Genomic DNA, 23,306 nt, shown 5'->3' with positions numbered 1-23,306 from the left:
ATATATATATATATATATTTATAAAAATAATAATTTCAATTTTCATGTTAAGGATGCTTTAGTTCAGCAATATATCTTTCTAGGGATTTGGGGAGTTTTCTTTTTATTCATTTTAGTTTTTTGTTCTTGTTTTGTGAAGAAACCTAACTTCAACTAGCTTTCTACAGATCAATTTTTAAACACTATTTTCTAAGCCTGAGAAAGGTAAGTAGGTTGTACAATATTGAATTTTGCACCCCAACAAAATTTTAGGGGGTGCAAGTGCACTCCCTGTTAGTGGGCCCTTGTCTCAGATGAAAAATCTACATAGAACAGGTCTTTCAATCTCTTCTACTTTATAGTAGTACCAATGATGAGGGAAGATTCATGTAATCACTCAACCAGCTAGATATAGCAGTCAAATCTTCCTCAAATGACAACCTCTGCCCTTTTTGAAAACGGTAAGGGCACATTTGATAATACCTGTGCCCTAAAAACTAAAAATAAATAGATATGGTCATGGCTGGAATGTCTTTGATCATAGATCTTATTAGTCAGAGCTGCTCTGGATGAGGAACAGCAACAACTCATCACTGTGATCAACAACCATGTTGTTTCTTGACATTCAGTTGCTACAATATTCTCTGATGAAACTTTATTGGCTGTTAGCCATGATTATATCAGGAATTATATAAAAATAATTAAAATATTTTTTGTATTGTAGAAGTATAAGCAATTTATTGCACATAAATCTTAACAAAATTTTATATATATTATATACAGTCATGGTCAAAAGTTTGGAACATAAGTATGAGAATTAGAATTTTTATACTAAATGCCCAAATATATACATTGTATATATATATATATGGATAAAATTGTACTTGAGCATAATAATTTTAATTTTTAAAAAATGTTCCAAATTTTTGGCCACCACTGTATACAGAGAGAGAGATGGAAACTTTGATTTGTTTCTGTGTAATTCTTAACAGCAGTAGCTACTATGAAGTGTTAAGTTTCGTTGCAGTTCTGCAAACTGATAACTGACACAATCTTAAACAAAAATCTACTACAATGTAGTGAAGAGGAGACATGAAAATCGTCTAAAAGTGAAAGACAATTTATCAAAAGTTGTTGATTAGTTGCTGAGAAGTCATCTAATAGCAAAATATTTTCAAGAAATTCTTAGCCAATCTCTCATTAGCCATAAAAATCTGTAGCTTTGTTAGATTGTACTATACTGATGAGATCTAATAGCATGGAAACAACATGTTCATAGTTGTCCCATACCTGCAAGCAAAGACATGACCCTTGCCTCAGTAATGTAATTTTGAGAAATTCATTTTCAGTTTCCTGAAGTTATTTCCCCTTGCTGCTACGTTTTTCACTCCTTTCTCCAAAGGGGGAAATTCCAATTAAGAGTTTTTTGAAAACGGCATTACATTATCCCCATTGGTCCATTCGAGTTACATCCCTTAGCTCATTTTAATTTCTTTTCTCAATATTAGCTGTTAGTAAGGTAGCAAGCTGGCAGAAACGTTAGCACGCCGGGCAAAATGCTTAGCAGTATTTCATCTGTTTTTACTTTCATCCTTTCGGGGTCGATATATTAAGTACCGGTTGCGTACTAGGGTCGATCTAATCAACTGGCCCCTTCCCCCAAAATTTCGGGCCTTGTGCCTAAAGTAGAAAGGATTATTAGCTGTTAGTAGCAGATTCCAATGCAGCATTTCTCAAGTTTTTTTTAACTATTGCCCTCTTTTTTTTTTTTGAACCTTGATGTGATTTAACAGCTCTAATGTAATATCAGGCCAGAATGATTTAGTTCCAAGTACTTTGATGTGGGCGACTATTTCTACAGCACCACTCAACTATAAGGTCACTACTGCTTGACCTTAGTCATTGGACCAACCTTTAGCATGTGGTTATGGTCCAAACTTAGGTATTTATTCAGGTGCTTCATATAAATACCCATAGCTACTAGTTGAAATTAACTTTATATTGCAGTTCATAGTTTTATTTTCTGCTATGTTCATATGCAAGTTTATGCATCTCTTTATACATGCGAATTGATTATGAGATTAACAGATGACACTCATTGACAATGTTCAAGCATTTACAGATACAGATATCTGCATATACAAGTCAGGATATTACTTAATGCTAAAGGTGCAGTGTCTGTTTTTATTGCTGGCAGAATCGTTAGCACACCAGGCAAAATGCAAAAATGCTTTGTGGCATTTTGTCTGTATTCACATTCTTAGTTCAAATTCCACTGAGGTCAACTTTGCTTTTCATCCTTTTGGGGTCAATAAAATAACGAATTGAATGCTGAGGTTGATGTAATTGACTTCCCCCTTCCCCTGAAATTCTTGACCTTGTGCCAAAATTCAATACCAGATTATTGTTGTTGTTGGCACTCCGTCACTTACGACGTCGAGGGTTCCAGTTGATCCGATCAACGGAACAGCCTGCTCGTGAAATTAACGTGCAAGTGGCTGAGCACTCCACAGACACGTGTACCCTTAACGTAGTTCTCGGGGATATTCAGCATGACACAGTATGACAAGGCTGACCCTTTGAATTACAGGCACAACAGAAACAGGAAGTAAGAGTGAGAGAAAGTTGTGGTGAAAGAATACAGCAGGGTTCGCCACCATCCCCTGCCGGAGCCTCGTGGAGCTTTAGGTGTTTTCGCTCAATAAACACTCACAACGCCCGGTCTGGGAATCTAAACCGCGATCCTATGACCGCGAGTCCGCTGCCTAACCACTGGGCCATTGCGCCTCCACACCAGATTATACTTCATTGTTTATAATCTACGCACAAAACCCAGCCAAGATTTTCTTTGCTTAAAATGCAATGAGAACTGTGCCTTTTGTATTATTTTCCATCAGCTGAAAACGTGCTTGCATTAACTGGCCAGTAGACTTATTCTTTAAAATATTTCTACACACGATAAACATATCAATGTTTCAGTAATATTTGTTGTATTCTAAGAAAGAATGACCAAACGGAACAATAAGACCTTACCTCATTCCACACCATGCGCGAAGATCATTACAAGACCTGGTTCCAGTATTAAGTCTTCCGGCATGTGTTCATTTTCACATGACATGACCACCACAGCTTGTTTTCCTTTCAAGAACACAAAAATAAATGGTATCAGTAAACAGGAGACTCATCGTCATCATCATTATCGTTGTTGTTTTAATGTACACTTTTCCATACTTGCTTGGGTTCAATAGAATTTGCTGAGGCAGATTTTTCTACGGTTAGATGACCCTCCTGTTGCCAATCCTCACCTATTTCTAAGGTAATATTTTCTAATGGGTACAACTCATCTTCTAACACCCATTCTTCAATCAGTGTCCAGTCACCTAGGCACTGTAAATGATATCACTTATCCCCCCCCTACACTTTATATCATATCCTCACTACGCTGTCCCTTGCCACCTTCTCCTCTCTGACCCACTCCTATTTCCTTTCTCTTTATCCTCACCCCAAATTCATTGCATCTGACTCAATCCCATTCTCTGATCATCTATTGTACTATTTTCACCCAAGTGGACTTACTTACCCATTTACCTTTTCTGTTCCTTTATCCCATCTCTCTCTCTCTCTCTCTATCTTTCCAAGAGGTGAAGCCATGTATTCACCTCTTCAGCAAGACACTTCTGTCCCTCAATACTATACCTCATTCAGTCGAGGCATCTTGCCTTGTGAGTTACTTGCTAACCTCACCAGTGCTGGTGCTATGAAAAAAAAGCATGCTGTACACTCTGCGAAGTAGTTGGTGTTTGGAAGCACATCCAGCTATAGAAACCTTGATGCCAAAGCAGATAATGGAGCTCAGTGCAACCCACTGGCTTGTCAGTTTATGTCAAACTGTCCAACCCATGGCAGTATGGTAAAAAGGGACGTTAAATGATGATCTCACACACACACACACACAATGGGTTTCGTTCAATTTCCATCCACCAAAACCACTCAAAAGGCTTTATGGTGGATTTAAGGTAGTTGTAGAAAACACTAGCCCAAAGCAACATGTAGTGAGACTGAAACTGATACCCATGTGGCCAAGAAGCAAACTTCTTAACCACACAATCATGCTTAAAATTCCCCCCCCCCCACCAAATATTCAATTCTGATTTGGTTGAATTTGCTACACCTTTCAAATGGAGGCAAGAAACCCATTGCTAATCTGTTGGTAAAAATATTTGTTAATCATGCATGTATCTTCATAAATTGTTCAAAGTGAAAATCTTTTGTTAAAGTCTGTGTTGCATTGTCTATAAGTTGAAAGACATGGAAACACACACACAAACAAGCAACACTATATGCATCATATATACACATATAGCCTGTTTTTGAAGTCTTGCATTTAAAATTCCTGCATTTTTAATCAAAACTTGGTGACAACACTACCTACCTATCTTTTACACACACACACACTCTCTCTTACTGTGTTTCTCTCTCAACAACTTTTTCTCCTCCCCTTCTATTTAAAGTTTGTGTTGTTTTGTCTATATATTGAAAGACATAGAAACATACAGACATAAACAACCACAAAAAACTAACTATTACAGTCTTTTTTTTTTAATTGTGTTATATTGTGTTGACAGACTTGCACCTAAAATTCCTGTTTTAAATCAAAACTTGTTAGTTACTATGGTGACTATCTAACTTTCAAAAACTCTCTCTCTCGTGTATTTCTCTCTCAACTTTTTCTCCCCACTTCTTTTAAAAGTACATTGTGATGTATATTTCGATTCCTCCTCTTTTCTTCCCTCTCCCTAATAGATGCTGCAATGGACAGTCAGACGGAGATTCACTTCTTTTATAATATAAGATTTCAATGTAAGTAGCTGGCCCCAGAAATTGTTTTAGGATTATAAATTCAGAAAAATAAAAGGTAAATATTGTTTACCTTATTTTATTAATTATATTTATGTTTAACAAAATTATGGGTAAAATATTTTTCAAGATGACGAAGCATTAATATGAATTTTTTAAAAGGCTTGAATTATTATTTTTTTTAAATCACAACACACCAATGTGTCATGGCAAGCCTGTTGTGTTGGCAACTATCTTATTAGCTAGCAGTACTAAATCTGGGTCTACATGGAGGGGTGTGAGTGCATAGGTCATAAACCTACTAACATGATTCTACTTTCAGTTTTATCTCTATCACTCCAGACTGTTCTAACACCAATACACACACACACACACACATGATAATAGTAATAAAATAAAATAAACATAAAATTAGACAATGGAACTTTCTTCTCGAAAGGCTTATCATTGTTTTCCAAAGAAATGAAGAGTAAGAGCATATTTGCGACTAAAAGAAAATTAATAAAAAAAAAAAAGCACCTGAACTAACCTGGTATACGTTTTGTTACATAGTTTTCATACTGCCGTCGACTAAGCTGTCGTGTCTCAAGGGTACCAAGCCCTCGAGGCCAGCGCCGCTCATGGGCATTTTCCATAAGTTCATTAACAATATGTGGAGGACAGCCACTATCAATAAGGGCTCGTTTGATGACAGCCTGTAATACAGTATCTGGTGTAGAAATCATACCACCCCATCGAGTGACACGAGCTTTCTGAAGGTTTGATACCCATCTAAAGAGAGAACAAAGAAAAAGTAAAATTTTACTAAAATTTAAAACAACAGAGAACGAATTTTTACATCCAAGTCTGCTGGAATGTGCTAGGAATGAATATACACATCATTGCTTTGATTCTTGTGTTTTTGCTTACTCATGATAATGCAATGTCAACTACACAGGTCTTAGAATGTATCAGCAAATATTTTGTTTGCTGAATTCTATTAAAACAATTGTTCTGTTTTAGCTTCAGAGATGTGAACAGTGTCTCTCACTGAAGTGTGTGTATTGTCAACATATATTGTCTAAAGCAGTGTTTCTCAACCTTTTTTTTTACCTATGAACCCCTTTGATTCCTATTTTACTGAAGTGGATCCTCATAGCCATTTGATGTCTTAAAAATCTTATTATATTTGTATAATTAAATATAAGAAATTTAATAAAAAAAAAAATTTGTGAAAATATTTTGTATATTGTAGAAGTATAACTAATTTATTCCACATAATCTTTAACAACAAAATCTTATGTGGGTCCTTGAGGGTCATATGGACCCCATTTAAGAATCACTAGTCTAAAGGGAGAAGTTGTTCTCCAAAAACAAAATCCAAGTCAAAAGCATTTCCCATCCAAGAACATGTTAACAATGAACAAATACATCATTGTTTCATGTGCTCATAATAATTTGAAAAGGGGAAGAATTTCATAAAAATAATTCAAAGAAATTACGAATTAGATGAAGGTTATAGTAAACCATTTCACATGAAAGATAATGCAATAATTTCATATATAACATATTATAATATCAGCCTTTTAGCATTCAGATTTCTCTGTTAAATATAATACTTATATATCCACAGTTTTGAATTAATTTTACATTATCTCATAGCTTTGAGATTTTAATGGTGTGATTGTTTTGTTTGGAATTACATTGTATGATAGGTATGAGAGGCCAGATTGGGGCAGCTTGAACACAAAACATGCAACATATTTGGGCTAGATATGGCTGATTTAATTGCTAAAGGGTTAATATAATATACTAATAAACTATGTAAATGTTCTTGAAATTAAATGTTCTATATTTCTATGATAATATCGTTATTATCAAAAAGGATAATTAACAATTTTTAAATTAAGTAGCTTTGAGAAACCACTTAATTAAATGTGTGCACAATTCCATATAACACATTCATGTATACTCAAAAAAGGAAAGAATATGAACGTTAACTCTTTAGCATTCAGATCACTCTGTCAAATGTAATGCTTATTTCTTCATCTTGCATTAAATTAATCCTGCATTATCTCACAGCTTCGATATCTCAATGATGTGAGTGTTATTTTTTAATGACATTATAGTGTAAGTGTGAGAGGCCAGATCTGACCAGTTTGAACATAAAATTAGTGCAGTATTTGGGCCAGGTACGGCTAGTTTAATATATGATTGTACATGCCTATATTTCAATCACTGCTGATTAGTATGCCACAAGTTAATTAATTGTCAAAATACCTGGGAGAAGTAGCTGCTGTTGATACAGTAATAATTTTTCAGAGTATTAATCTTAAAGATGAAGTAATTTATTAGAATATTTTTACATTTATACAATTCAGCATAATACTCAGATAATTAGCTGACAGATTCAGTAGTCTTATGTCCTATCGCATACAAGCTGTTCAAGCTAAATTTCCAAGCAGAAGTAAAAGTATTTAAAAAAAAAAACCAAAGCACATCAAGTAGATTATGGCTGGGAGATAACAGTTTACTTACAGTAGCCACGATCAGCTTCCATTATGGTCTCAAGATAGCTCTGGAACCTGGTGCATGCATTCCATACTGTGTGTCCTTAGGAAGATCTTTGAGCACCTCCTTGATCTTGGCCATCAAGTCAGCCTTGGTATTGCAATCAGAGTGGTTGGTATTTTTCTCAACCATACTCCACACATAGTAACCCATGGGATTACAATCAGGGGGTCAGAAATTGTAGTGGGTGAAGTCGCAGAAATTCTCTGACAACCACTTCTGACTTTTTCTGAAGGTATGGCAAGGAACCAAATGCTGCTGCTACACATATGGCCTTCCAGCAGCAACCCTCTCCAGCCAGGGATTGACCACAGTCTCCAGCAGCTTCACACAGCCATCTGAATTGAGCCTAAGGCTCCGTTCAAAGAGCCTTCACTGGAGGTATACCCAAAGACAATCACAGTTTGGGAGAACTTGGTTTTCATGGTATGTGGGACATCACATGGATTGTAGGTAAGTCACGTGCTGTCCTGGGTGTTGTGCAACAGGTTCTGCTAGAAGTTATTTTCATCTGAGAAGAACCAAATCATCCCCCAGCTCAACAGGATGTCTTAGCTTCTTTGCCTTCGTTAAGCGGCTTCATTGTCTTTAGCCTTGACTGTCAGAATTTATCCCTTGCACCCCTTGTACAAGTGGCAGTGAAGGTCCAAATTCAGAGCCAGTATCTTGGTGGCAACTCTAACACCCACCTCTCTTGTCAGATCCTGGATTCCCTTGCTCAAATCTACCATCACCTTGTCCTGCAGCTGTTTGATGAATTCTAACTGCAGACGCAATTAGAATGCCTACTGTGTCCCTTCCTACTGGCCACAGCTTCATTGTCTCTGTTGTAGCTGTTCCTATGACATCTCACAGCCTTTACAGTGTTCACAGAGCATTGAGTAGCACTCATAGTGTTGGCATTTTGACACCTAGTGTGAATCATCATGATACAAGTAACTCTTTTCCATACACAATGCAAATCAACAGAAAAACAGATTTCATGTTATAGAATTTCAGATTAAGGCAAAATTTGCAGCAGTGCAATGCTTCTACAATGTGGAAGATGTCTGCGTTAATGTATTACTTACCTAACAACATCTGCATTTTCCATTTCTGACTGCATCTCTCTAATCCGGGGGTTTGAAACCCTCATACAGCGCATGTATTCCTACAAGGAGAGTTATGGGTTGTACATGTTGGATAGTGTTGGTAGCAAGAACTGAACAGTAATTGAATCAACAGATAAGGTTTCAATAAAGATGGTTTCAAGAGAGGTTAACCCCTTTTGATACCAACCTGTTTGAAAGCTGCCCCTTGTTCTATGATGCAAATTACTGTTTTAAAGGGATCTACATTAAAACTTTCCATCAAAGTTTCATGTTAATTTATGTTCTGAACACCAGTTTATTAATGATTTATTTTACTAAATTCTTCATTATTTGCAAAACTAAATTAAACAAAAGCATTGTGTTACAAAACAGTTAAGAAATAGGTGAGGTGATTAAAAGAGACAGTGATCATCCATTATATTGATTAATGTTTATATTAATTTAAAAACGTCACTACAGGTACCATATCGTATTTACAAATCAATTAGCATCACCTTAATCTTTCATTACAATATTTCCTTTGAAATATATTGCCTTTGATTCAAAGAATTTTTTAAATAATGAAGAATTCATTGAGTCATTACTAAGCTAGAGTCATTACTAAGTTGGAATTTGGAGCATAAATTAATATGAAATTTTAATGAAAGGTTTTTTAATTCAGATCATTTTGAAACAGGAGGTTTGTATCATAGAACCAGAAGTGGTCTCAGGTGTGTTGGTATCCAAAAGGGTTAGAAAAGAGTGACGTTTTATTGGCAACAACAAGATTATTAAAAAGATCATCATCAAAATCACATTTTCTACTCTTATTTTCCTGCATTCTTTTTCCATTTAAAAAAAAAAATTCCCCCTCCCCCAAAGTAGCCCAGTAGGAACAGATTTTGGTGAAGCAATTGTTTTACAGCTGTATCATTATGTCTACTTTTCCAGTTTCCATGCTCATAAGGGTTCAATGGAATTTGTTGAGGTGGATTTTCTATAGGTGAACGCCTTTCCTATTGTCAACATTCACCTGTGATGTTTCCCCATGACCAGACATGTTTCCATGGAAAATTGGAATGAAGATCAAAGCTTGTAGAACAGTAACACTCATTTACAATTATCATTTGATTTCAAAAGAAAAAGACAGTAACACACAGTTTGTCTAGGAGAAAGAAACTGATATAAAACCACTGCTGCCATGCAGACTAGCATGAACAAGGTGGATTTTGATTATGTCAATGACATCTGGCAGCCCACTGCAACCATCCTAACCAAATCCAGCATGTCACCAATCCCAATGGTGCTGCTGGCAAAGGTGGGTTACCAAGTGTATGGACCTTGTGACCAACACATGGTTCACCCAGAATAAAATCACATGAAGGCCATCTGTGGCTTGAACAATGAGTTCTCTACTCCTTGCACTCATCAAGATGAAGAGTCTCAATCAATAGCTACAGGTCTACAACTAAGATATGAATTACAACTGATGATGGTATACATGCTGGGCTTCTTTTAATTTCTATTTACCAAATTCAGTCACAAGGCTTGGGTTGGCCCAGGGCTATAGTAGAAGACACTCACCCAAGGTGCCATGCAGTAGAACCCATTGTTAGTGAGGCACAAAGCTAGTAAAGTTACACACCTCTCCCAGAGACAAAGCACAAAATGGCTAACATATGATTTATGGACAGTGCAGAGCAAGACATCAGTTAAGATTAATCGTTCAAACACCAAACTGCTTGAGGCTTTTCCTGGTTTCATAGTACAAACTTCCTGCTTTAAAGTGATCAACATCATCATTTAATGTCTTCTGTCCATGCAGGCATGGGTTGGACGGTTTAACAGGAGCTGGCCAGTCAGAAAACCGCTCCACATTTCTCTGTCTGTTTTGGCATAGTTTTTATGGCTGGATGCCCTTCCTAACATCAACCACCCCTTACTTTTTACGTGACACCAGCACAGGCAAGGTCAGTTTTAGAATAGTTTTTACAGCTGGATGCCCTTTCAAATGCTAACCACTTTACAGGGTGGACTGGATGCTTTTTAAGTGTCACCTGCACTGGCAGGGTCACTAAGTAACTTCCAAGACAAAGAATCCTTTGGGAGGGGAGGGAACATTGGAGGAGGTGATCTTGTGTCAGATGATGAATGGTTAGGTTGTGACAGAGAGATGGAAACAGGTGCCTTGCTGTAGACACATGGTTACCTCCCACCAATCTAAATTAAAACTTATTTTAATTTCATGCTGATTTGTTCCAAATAACATCTTAATGACAAAATATATTTTACTGTTGTCTTCATTATTTTCAAAATTAATTTAAGAAAAACAGTGTATTTCAACAGAAATATGATAACAAAAGGTTTAAGGTGAATTTAAATTGAAAGGAAAATGAAACTAAAAAACATAATGTTGAAATCAATTTCAATTTGAAGAGGTTTCCTGGGAATAGAGAGCCTTTAGAATTAATCAATGATTGATTGAGCTGTGTCAGTATGAATTAAACAAAAATGAAAACTAGTAAACAAGTATCTAGTTGTTGTTTAGACACTCATAAGGTCTGTGTATGTTGTTATTGTTTTTAGTTCTCCAGTTCAATCATGACCCATTATGTCTTAGTAGTATTTCCTCTTCAAAATTGGGATAATGGTGGCCTATCTGAGAAATGATCCCCGTGAGGTGGAGTGCTTGGTGCAGCAAGTGTTGTTGACCATTTTCCATGTCAACACCATTGTGGTCATGACTGCAGGGCACTGTTGAGCACACTATTTGTTCTGGGGTGTATGGCAAATTGTATCCCCACTTTCTGCTGCTTAATCCCTCCACTTTTTATCTCTTTCCGTTTCTTTGTAATTAAATTGTGATTCAATAAAGTTGCTTATTCAATGTGTCCTTCCCTTTCAGATGATAAAGTATAATTTAAGCGAGATTTGGCTGATGTTTCTAACAGGTCGAGCAACCACATACAGGCTCCTTTGTTAGCTTCAGTGTGTGTGTGTGATCATCCAAACATCATACTTCACACCTTCCTGTCATACCTGAATTTTCTGATACTTTCAAGTTAGCTAAACTCAAGTTTAGCTAACTTGAAAGTACCAGCTGGACAATTTTCAGTCTTATGCCAGTTGTTTCTTGAAACAAACATGCTTCATTCCCACCCTCTCCCACTAGGGATGTCCATATCATCACACAATCAAAGCTTGAAACTCCAAAATCTCACCAAGGGGTCCACATGCTGCAGCTCAAGACAAGGCTTCCACTAATTGGTAGACTTTAAATGGAGCACTAAAAAACCCAGTAAGATTGCCACCAAACAAGAAACAGATGCCTTCAGACATCAAATAGCTACAAGTTCTCCCAACTCTTAAAGTTTTGATGTTCTTTCTGGTCCCTAACCCTGCTACCTACTACTTCTGAAGAGTAAAAACCACTTTTGATCATGAATGACCATGGGATTGCATCTAGAAAGTTACCCTCTGAGGCAAAAGTTCAGGCAAGGTTGTTTATAGAAGACCAGCAGTTGCCCATGAATACCAGCCTCCCCATTCCATGCCACCGATATTATCCCAGGGAAAGGCAAAGGCCAATATAGCTTGGCACCAGTGACATCACAACTCATTTCTGTAGCTGAGTGAACTGGAGCAACATGAAATAAGTGTCTTGCTCAAGAACACAACACACAGCTAGGTCCAGGAATCAAACTCACTACCTCATGATTGTGAGCCTGATGCTTAAATCACTGAGTCATGCACCTTCCCCTCTGGATCACTATAAATATCTCTACATTCATTGCCTCATTTGCTTTCAACTCCACACAGCAGATGCACTCAACGAAATTCAATCAAACACCAGGCAAGAACAGAGAGAATCCACATAGGTCCACTGATATGGGTCTAAAATTCTGTGAGCCCAAAGAACAGGGAATTCAGGTGAGTCAGTTGATATGGGCCTACAATTGTGGGCCCTACTCCTCAAAAAGGGACTATTCAGTAATGCCTTATTTTTATAAATTGCTTTATTTTTTTTGTTTTGTTGTATTCTGTTACATTTAATTACATATACGCTACAAGAACATATGTAACTCATTTAAGTACACTACATGTACATGTGCAAACCAATTGGTGGACTTGTTAGATTAGCTTTACTTTTCATCCCTTTGAAGTCAATAAAAAAGTCTCAATCCAAGACAATGGATTGAAGAACCTGTGAAAACATCTTGCAATATTTGTTCTGACCCTTTGCATCCATGGCTTCCCTGGATAACAGAATAATTTAATACCACCTTTTGGCGCCTTGGGTTCCTTTAACAAAGTCTATATTTGTTTCAAGCGTTCAGGCCAGGTTTCCATTTGAAGGATACCCCCCTCCCTCCTTCCCATCCACCAGTCTGAGGCCCTTTAACAGATTTTTTAAAAATGCAGTATTTAGCACTAATTACTTAAAATCATTAACAGTTTAAAATGGAGCTTGCATCTCACATATAGTCATGGCTTGTTACCAGATTTGTATAGGCCTCACTCTAAACACTTTCATACAGTTGAAACACATTTGCACAGTTGCTCTTCTATTCCTTACAACCCAACAGTTTTCAATCTTTGGAATACTGGCAAAAAATAAGTTTCATGAAACTCTAAAAGCTGTTTATGGTTGCATGCACAGTGCAGACGAGAGGCCTCCAACTTGAACCTGGTGGTCAGAGCACTTTCAAACTCTCTACAGTGGCAACCACTCAGTCCAAGAGTTAGAAGTGATTCATATTCTAGAGCAGCTTTTGAAGTTAGAGCCAGATGAGATTTCCTCAGAGATGACCAGAGCAATAGAGCAACTAAAAAGTGGAAAGGCAGCAGGAGTGGATGAAATCCAATCACAGACACAGAAGGCTGGTGACACAGCAGTGTACCCCAAACTCTGTGAGCTTTTCATCTGCTGTAGACAGCAGGGTAAAGTTACCACAAGATTTCCGTGATGCTGTCATCATCACCATGTGTAAGAACAAGGGGGAAAAAACTTGACAGCTCCAACTACAAGGGGATTACTTTGCCCTCCATTGTAGGCAAAATCCTTGCCAGAGTATTTACTCCTCAACTGACTAATGCTCACCATTGCAGAAGAAAACCTCCCAGAACCCCTGTGGCGCTTCAGAGCAAAGAGGAGCACCACTGACACAGTTTTTGTTCTCAGACAGCTTCAAAAGAAGTGCTAAGACGAAAACAAAGGACTTTGCATCACCTTTGTTGACCTCACCAAAGCATTCAACACTGTGAGCAGAAAAGGTCTATGGCAAATCATGGAGCATCTTGGATATCCCCTTAAATTCCTCAATATGATTCTCCAGCTGCATGAAAACCAGCAGGGCTAGATCAGGTATAACAACAATCTCTTCCCTATTAGCAATGGTGTGAAACAAAGCTGTGTCCTTGTTCCAGCCCTTTTCACCTTCTTTTTCATTATGATACTCCAGCAGGTCACTGGAGACCCTAATGGTGAAAACAGCATGCATCCCTTCATGCATACATACATACATACATACATACATACAGACAGACACATACACATATATATATATATATAGAAGTAACATATTTGACTTTCTTCCTTACTGTTGCAGAGATGTATTTATTATAAATTGTTTTAAATTCTGAAAGGAATAAGACATCGGTAAGTTTAATTCAAGACTTACTTTTAGCTGCTGCATCTCTCGCTTCTGTTCTTTCAGTTGTAATTTGTGTTCCATGAGCTCAACTTGCATTTCGGACATTTTCTGTTGGTGTTGTTGGACCAAATTCCTCAGTTCTCGAACACAATTATGGTCCTAACAAAACATCATTGAATCAACAAGAATAAATAAATGTATAAATAAATCAATTAATATATAAATTCATGAAAATCTTTTAAATTTAAAAACAGCCAAACTCATTGAAACAATAAACTTAAATCATTTGATAATTTTAGTTCAATAGAATAATCAAAACAATGATGATGATAATAATCCAAGGTCTAAAATATTAGAAGAGGAGACTCGTTGATTACATCCACCACAGGGCTCAACTGGTACTTATTTGGACCCCTGTGGAATTAGAAATCAGAATATAGAGACAGACAAAATACTGTTAAATATTTTATCTGATGTACTAACGATTCTGACAGCTTACTGCCTTAATAATAATAATAATAATAATAATGGTTTCAAATTTTGGCACAGAGCCAGCAATTTCGGGAGAGGGCTAAATTGATTTCTTTGAGCCCGGTGCTTGACTGGTACCCCGAAAGGATGAAAGGCAAAGTCAACCTTGGTGGAATTTGAACTCAGATTCCACCAAATAATAATGACTTCAAACATTGGCAGAGTTTTTGAGGGCCAGCAGCTTTTGGGGGAAGGAAGGAGTTGATTACATTGATCCCGGTACTTGACTGGTACTTATTTTATTGATCCTAAAAGGATGAAGGGCAAAGTCGACCTTGGCAAAGTTTGATCTCAGAATGTAAAAATGAACGAAATGCCACTAAGCATTGTGTCTAGCATGTTAATGGGTCAGCTATCTTGGCTGACCCAAGAGGCCGAATATCCCTAACCACTGAGCCACACACCTTCACTCTCTTAACCATAGAGAAAAAGAGTGAAGTGATAGAGACGGAGCAATGAAGGCCTCAGTCATTTACAATGACAATTAGACTGAAATACGATGGATCTTATTTTTAGCTTCTTTACTTTTAACAACGAAGAAGGAAAGTCTTTCAGGTGTTTAGGTTTTCATTCTGGGAGTTCTAGAAAGATCGAGTGTTAGTTCTCTCTTCTTTTCTCCCACCCCCGGTACTCATTCATCTTGTTTGATAGATCCTCATGTCTTTTAGTTGGGGGGAAAGGCCATGTTTCTTTTTATCAGGCATGTTTAGTGTTCCCTCTACGAACAAGCCCTGCTCCCTTCCATTTTTTTCATAAAAAAAACTAATGCAAATTTCAAATGGGGTGTAACTGTGAAAAGAGCCCAGAAAATTGGGTAATACCCCTACAAAATGGGTGGGGGAGAAAATTGCCAACTGATGGCTACACGAAATTCAACTTTATACTTTACAGAGTGTCTTCTACTACAGCCTTGGGCTGACCAAAGCCTTGTGGTTGGATTTCATAGATGGAAACTGAAAGAAGCCCATCGTATATATATATGTGTGTGTGTGTGTGTGTGTGTGTGTGTGTGTGTGTGTGTGTGTGTGTGTGTGTGTGTGTGTGTGTGTGTGTGTGTGTGTGTGTGTGTCCTCCCACTACCATTGCTTGACAACTGATGCTGGAGTGTTTGTGTCCCTGTAACTTAGCGGTATTTGCAGAAGTGACTGATAGAATAAGCACCAGGCTTACAGGGAATAAATCCAGGGGACGATTTCTTTGACTGAAGGACAGTACTCCAGCATGACTACCATCAAATGGCTGAAACAGGTAAAAGAATAAAAGAATATCAGAAGAACATTCCATACCACTAAACCAAGAGGGCTCCCTGAATATGTACGATGTATTTTGAGGCTAAATAGTAATTCTGTTTACGTTTGTATAACTGAGATATTTTGGTTGGATTATATAGTTATCAGTTTTACCACTTCTTTCTATAGTCTGTGTCATAATATAGAAACATTTCTCATGGTACCAGCACACAATTTGCAGATGTTTACATTTTTTATGTTTACTGTGAAGTTTTCACAGGTCCAGCTAGTTATTATTAAGGCAACAAGCTTTAATAAGGTTACAGAATCATTTGTATATCAGCCAAAACACATTGTATATTTCTTTGGATTCTTTATATTAAGAGATCAGATATTGCCAAGGTCAACTTTGCCTTTCACCCTTTGGGGGTCAATAAAATGAAGTACCAGTAAAGTACTAGGGTGAATGGTATTCACTAACCCTCTTCTCTCAAGAGTATTGGCCTTGTGCCTAAATCAAAATCTGTTTTATTATTATCAAATGTTAGGCTTTTGTGCAAGTTGATTTGCACAAGTCTCACCCAGAGACTTCAAGAGACAAGTTAGAAGTTCATGTAGGTGTTATGACTAGGGTGCTATTATTATTATTATGGCCACCATACTCTAAAGTCATGGAAACTTGGAGCTCGGTAAATTGAAATCGTGTTTATAATCTTTTCCGCTTTCTAAGGCCCCATGTTTTCATTTTATTGTTACCATTGTATTTCTGAAATTTGAGTTCAAATTCTGCCAAGGTCGAATTTTCCTTTCATCTTTTCGGGGTCAATAAAATAAGTACCAGTTGAACACTGGGGGTTGATGTAATTGACTATATTCCTCCCTTGAACTTGCTGGCCTTGTGCCAAAATTTGAATTCAATATTTGTTCTGATCCTTTACATTCTGAGTTCAAATTCCACTGGAGTCAACTTTGCCTCTTCATCCTTTCTGGGCTGATAAGATAAAGTATCAGTCAAGTATTGGAACTGATTTAATCAACCACCCCTTCCAGCAAATCTCTGACCTTCCTGTTCTTAACCCTTACTTTTCAAATAAGGTACTTTTTACTCTCTTTGTTTTCACTTGTTGAAAGGGTTAAAACAGCTGAGCTATGGGGTGTATTGTTAAGGACAACAAGACCAAGGCCAAGCTGCACCATTGCTCAAACAATATCAATGTGAAGACATGCAGAAAACCCACATACACATAGTGAGTGCAGGCATGGTTGTGTGGTTAGGAAGTTTGTTTCCTGATCACATGGTTTTGGATTCAATCCCACAGCATGTCTTTTACTATGGTCTCAGGCTGACCAAAGCTGTGAGTGGATTTGGGGGATGGGAACTGGATAGAAGCTCATTTTGTGTGTGTGTGTGCAGTGGTGGACTAGCCAGGTTGCCAGCTTGCCCGATGGCAAGTGGGTGGGCCACTGTGCCATTAGAATCCATATATGGGGGCCCATATTAGCATGTAAGGGGCCCATCCCCTAAAGTCTGAGAATTTTTTATTCACTCCTGGAAGAATGCATTATTTCAGCCTGGCTGTGTTTGTAGACAGTTGAAAAGAATCCTTTTACCAAAATAAATAAATAAATGATAGCATTGTAGTTGAGGGTGGGCCCCCTTAGTCTCCTGGTAACCAATAGTTTTAGACCCAATCTGCCACTTTGTGTATATGCATGTTCAGGTCACCTTGCGATGACATTTTCAGATAGTTGTGTTACTGTCACATGAGCAGTATCATTTATTTCCATTCTGTGGGGCAGTTGGTGTTAGGAAGGTCATTCAACTGTAAAAACCATGCCGAAACAGACAGTGAAATTTGGTGCAGTCTTCTGCTTAGCCAGCTCCTGCCAAACTGTCTAATACATGCTAGCATGGAAAATGGCTGTATAATGATGATGATGATTCTGTGAAAACAATGGCGAAATACTATCCTGCCTGGAAATGGGTGAAGATTGGTGACAAGAAGGGCATCTGGCCATAGAAAATCTGCCTCAGTGATCTCCAACTGACCCATGCAAGCATGGAAAAGTGGATGTTAAAATATTGATACAGTTTGTGGCATTTAGTTTGCTAAGTTATCTTTCATAGGTGGACTTAGGGTAAAGACCCCCTTCAGTCATGAATGACCATGGGGTTGCACCTAGAAAGTTCCCCTCCGAAGCATAAGTTCAGGCAAGGTTGTTTATAGAAGACCAGTAGTTGCCCATGCATACCAGCCTCCCCTCTCCATGCCACTGATGTTATCCAAGGGAAAGGCAAAGGCTGATACAACTTGGCTCCAGTGATGTCGCAACTCATTTCTATAGCTGAGTGAACTGGAGTGAAATGAAGTGAAATAAAGTGTCTTCCTCATGAACACAATACACAGCCCGGTCTGGGAATCAAACTCACTACCTCATGATTGTGAGCCTGACACTCTAAGCCAGGTGGACTTAGCCAATCAATAAATAGAGATTGATAAAATAAGTACCTGTGGAGTTTGCTAAAATCAACTAGAAGGTCAGTGTCCCAGCAAAGCTGAAACCAGCAAAAGAAATACAAAAAAAAAAACCTTTTTAAATACTCACTTTGAATTCATCCATGGGCACCACAAGTCCACATCCAGCTTCGCAGTGGACTGGTTTCTTTGGGTTGTGTTCACACTCTTGGAGGTGTGTCTGCAACATGTCCAGATTTAGTATTGCTGTGCAACCGTAGTTGGCGTTCTCACAGCTTATGGTCAGTCGAGACAGCAAGTTACGTAGGATGCGGGGGACGCACTTCAATTGATTGGGTGTGATGGGGTTACGATCTACAGGACATGTAGGCTGTCTGGTCAACCACTCGTGGATACACACAGAACAGAATGCATGTTCACACTGAGGAGCCTGCAAGAGAAGAAAAAAGGATAAAGATAAAGAGATTGAATGAAATAGACTGTAGACATGTATTCACATTGCATGTGTTTTGCAGAACAAGGCTGAAGGGTTAAGCACATATTCAACAACAATATGTTCTTGTGTGAAGGTGCATGGTTCAGTGGTTAGAGTGTCAGGCTTAAAATCATGTTGTAGTGAGTTTGATTCCTGGACTGTATGTTGTGTTCTTGAGCAAGACACTTTATTTCATGTTGTTCCAGTTCACTCAGTCGTAGAAATGAGTTGTGACATCACTGGTGCTAAGCTGTATCGGCCTTTGCCTTATCCCTTGGATAACATCAGTGGCATGGAGAGAGGAGGCTGGTATGCATGGGCAACTGCTGGTCTTCCATAAACAACCTTGCCTGGACTAGTGCTTCGGAGGGTAACTTTCTAGATGCAATCCTATGGTCATTCATGACCAAAGGGGTCTTTACTCTTTATGTTCCTATGGATATACACGAGCTGGCCTTGTGCCAAAACCCTTCATCCACCAGCTCTGTAAAGAGACAGAGCAGGCTTGTTCAAATGAGATGTTGAATCGATTAACTAGTTCAGACAGTTCCTACCTCACCCTTGCAGTGTTGTCTTCATATATTCTGGTCGAATGAAAAGTTGCTGTTGTTATTCTATGAGCCCTAATAATATTCAAATGAAAATACAGAAAGAAATAATCAATATGCTTGCCAGGAATGTAACATCAGATCAATTACAGACCCATTTGTTATCACCATCAATTAAAACACCCCCACCACCAGTATATAAGTAACCTCTATCACCACCACAAAGTTACGCCATTATAATGGCTACTCTCAGGACCATTGCACAATACAAACTACCATCCCAACCTCTGTTACTCCACAAAGACCACCACCACTACTTCTACTGTAATCATTACCCTACTACCACAACTCTTCCATCAAACAGCATCATTATCACTGCAATAATTATCTCGTCCATTGCCTCCTTCAATTTTATCGCTGTCATAGCTATACACCCCACAATCTATGCCAGCACAACAACTGCAATGTTATATACATCACTGACTCAAACTTACGGTCACAATAAAGATTATATAAACGTTTAGTGTCACACAACATAAGTTACATGTACCGTGACAGAATTAAACACATTCTCTACCGCCCCCAATCTTGACACATATTGAATTACATATTTGTTTGGGTGCATGTGTGTGTGTGTGTGTACATACATGAGAGAAAAATATACTGTAAAGACATTTATATATATGAAACTGAGAATGTCTGTTTGTCTATGTGTCTGTATGTGTGCATCACTAAAACTCGAGAACTACCCAACCGATTTCATTCAAATTTTACATATGCACTATTTAGAATCCATGGAGTGTCATGGACCAAAAGAATTTTCAACTTCTTGCCTAATGTGAGCCCAGAGCAATCTCTTAAACTGTTTCAGTATTACATGTCAAAAGTGAAACAATAACATCTCTATTGTAATGTGAGATAGTAGTTTCACTATTGATAGTGAAACCATTATCTCACATTGCATATATACATGCATAGCGTTTTTTTGATGTCCTGTACCCATATATGCATGTATGTGTACATGTAGATGTGGGTGTGTGCATGTATGTGTGAATGTATACATGTGTCATGTATATCTGTACAGATACAAATATATATATGTATATATATATGCATGTATATCTGTACAGATACAAATATGTATCTGAAGTGCAACAGCATTGCTGGGATCTTTGGCACGATGCAGTGTCGACCTGTCCTGGCATTTGTGTAGCTTTCAATGCCAAAATTTGGCACAATCCCTTCCAAGATCTTCCAGATATATATTACTGCATATTTCTCCCGCCTTTGCTTCAGAGAGTATAATTTTAGCTCTTTCAGCTTTTCCCAGTAGCTGAGCTGTTGCAATGAGACAACCTTCTTTGTGAAGCTTCGCTGGATTGCTTCAAGGTCCACTGTTAATTTTATACTGTGGGGTGACCATAGCTGGGAGCAGTAGTCCAGGCAGCTGAGGACGAATGTCTTCCAGAGGACTATCATGGTTTCTTTCTCTCTGGTTTTGAAGGTTCTCATGATCCATCCAGCCAGCTGTCTGCACTCTGTCACCATCTTGGTAATGTGCACTTGGAAAGAGGTATCATCACTCATGTTGATACCTAGGACCCACACTGATTTAGGTTCTGGGATTGTAATCCTCCCTGGGCCAATGTAGCTTGTGAATGGATTTTGTACATGGTAACTGAAAGAAAACTGTCATATATATGTGTATATTTGTGTGTGTGTGTGTTTGTATGCCACCATTGCTTGACAACTGATGTTGCTGTGTTTACATCCCCCATAACTTAGTTGTTTGGCAAAACACACCGATAGAATAAGTACTAGGCTTACAAAGAATAAATCCCAGAGTCAATTTCTTCGACTAAAGGCGGTGCTCCAGCATGGCCGCAGTCACATTACTTAAACAAGTAAAACAATAAAAAACTATACCATTTTAATCCCGAGCAACAACGGGTATCTCTGCTACAAGGAAGTAAATTTAACAGAGATATACATGTAGGCATGGCTGTGTGGTAAGAAGCTTACTTCTCAATCATATATTTCCAGGTTCAGTCTCACTGCATGGCACCTTGGACAAGTGTCTTTTCTATAGCCTCAGGTCAACCAAAGCCGTGTGAGTGAATCTGGTAGATGGAAACTGAAAGAAGCCCATCATATATATGACTGATAGATTAAGTACTAGGCTTTAAAAAATAAGTCCTGGCATTGAATCGTTCGTCTAAAATCCTTCAAGTTAGTGCCTTAGCATGGCCAGAGTCAAATGACAAACAAGTAAAAGATAAAAGATACCCACACTTTTTAAAAGTCTTACTGAGAAAATATGAACTCTGTGTGAGCATGTGTGTGTTGTTTTGAAGTTTGTATACTATGAAAGGAAGAGGGACCAAATTCCTATTTTTCTTATGGCAAAATGAATTAAATAATATATCCAAACTCAAACTTCACTATGTGATCTTTTCTGATGTAGACAGTCAGCTGTTAATATGCATGCATGCATGCATGCGCACACACACACACACACACACACACACACAGAGGAGAAGCAAGTTTTAAAAAATAAAATGATTTTTTATTCCACTTGGAAACAAGAAAATCTTGACTACAAAACAAATGACAACTCAAACAGTAAGTTAACTTGTATTATTTTATAAATACACAACATCTGTGCTGAGTGATAGGCACAGACGTACATACATTCATACATACATACATATTATTTATAAAGCATAAGATACACACATGTATCAGTTACATTGTTCAGAGAAAGGGCTATGGCAACAAAGGTTAGGCAGATCGTTAATTAGTGTTACAGTGTTTATTATACTAAATGAAAGAAATATTTATTTCTACATTAATAATGAAGTTCCCACAGTCGTAATAGGACAAAACAACCATTAATTACTCAAGTCATACACTGTTGGTTATGTATACATATTTGTGTTGTGTTGAAACAGCCTTTCAAAACCTATCTACATATTCTTTTCTACACAAGGAACAAGGCCTGAAATTTTTCGGGGAGGGAGCCAGTTAGTTAGATCGACTCCAGTATGTGACTGGTACTTAATCTATTGACCCCCGAAAGGATGAAAGGCAAGTCGACCTCGGCAGAATTTGAACTCAGAATGTAAAGACAGTTGAAATACTGATAAGCGTTTCGCCTGGTGTGCTAACGTCTCTGCCAGCTCGCCGCTTTAACCTATCTACATATTAACAAACCAATGTAGGTATATGTACTGGGTCATGAAACCAGCCGGAAATGGCAGCTGAATTAGCAGTTTGGCAAATGCAACTGATAGAATAAGTACTAGGCTTTAAAAAATAAGTCCTGGAGTTGAATTGTTTGACTAAAACCCTTCAAGGCAGTTCCCCAGCATGGCCAGAGTCTTAATGACCGAAACAAGTAAAAGATAAAAGATACACTTTTTAAAAACCTCACTGAGAAAATATGAGACTGCAGGGTTAGAACCCAACCCTGCAGTCTCTTAAAAGAAGGGCATATTCAGTAATGTGGTGAGATGTGTGTAAGGGAAAAGACAGCATAGTCAAAGCTAGAATGTCTTTAACCATACACAGGTTTGCTTTATGATGGCTGGTGTGAGGTTAAACCACCACAACAATCCTCTTTGACTACCACAGCAGACTGGATATGCATACATAGTTTACTATATGCATAGGAGTGGCTGTGTGGTAAGTAGCTTGCTTATCAACCACATGGTCCCGGGTTCAGTCCCACTGCGTGGCATCTTGGGCAAGTGTCTTCTACTATAGCCTTGGGCCGACCAAAGCCTTGTGAGTGGATTTGGTAGACGGAAACTGAAAGAAGCCTGTCGTATATATGTATATATATGTGTATGTGTTTGTTTGTCCCCCCAACATTGCTTGACAACCGATGCTGGTGTGTTTATGTCCCCGTAACTTAGCAGTTCGGCAAAAGAGACC

The 23,306-nt window shown here is 38.0% G+C and overlaps 1 protein-coding gene across 4 annotated transcripts in view; it reads right to left on the bottom strand.

Moving 5' to 3' along the window:
- LOC106872239 (E3 ubiquitin-protein ligase NRDP1) overlaps positions 1-23,306 on the bottom strand; it is a 209,249-nt gene that overhangs the window by 3,752 nt on the left and 182,191 nt on the right. For all 4 annotated transcript variants that reach the window (XM_052975811.1, XM_052975809.1, XM_052975812.1 and 1 more), the window contains 5 exons: positions 18,478-18,777; positions 14,138-14,269; positions 8,457-8,536; positions 5,366-5,607; positions 3,013-3,117 (listed from right to left, as the gene is read on the bottom strand). In XM_052975811.1, the coding sequence (XP_052831771.1) occupies positions 3,014-3,117; positions 5,366-5,607; positions 8,457-8,536; positions 14,138-14,269; positions 18,478-18,777 (858 nt within the window). In that variant the 3' untranslated portion in view covers position 3,013. The remainder of the gene's footprint in view (positions 1-3,012; positions 3,118-5,365; positions 5,608-8,456; positions 8,537-14,137; positions 14,270-18,477; positions 18,778-23,306) is intronic.

This window comes from Octopus bimaculoides, chromosome 22 (assembly GCF_001194135.2).
Source record: "Octopus bimaculoides isolate UCB-OBI-ISO-001 chromosome 22, ASM119413v2, whole genome shotgun sequence".
Lineage (NCBI taxonomy): Eukaryota > Metazoa > Mollusca > Cephalopoda > Octopoda > Octopodidae > Octopus > Octopus bimaculoides.
This window is presented reverse-complemented; position numbering and strand designations above follow the sequence as displayed.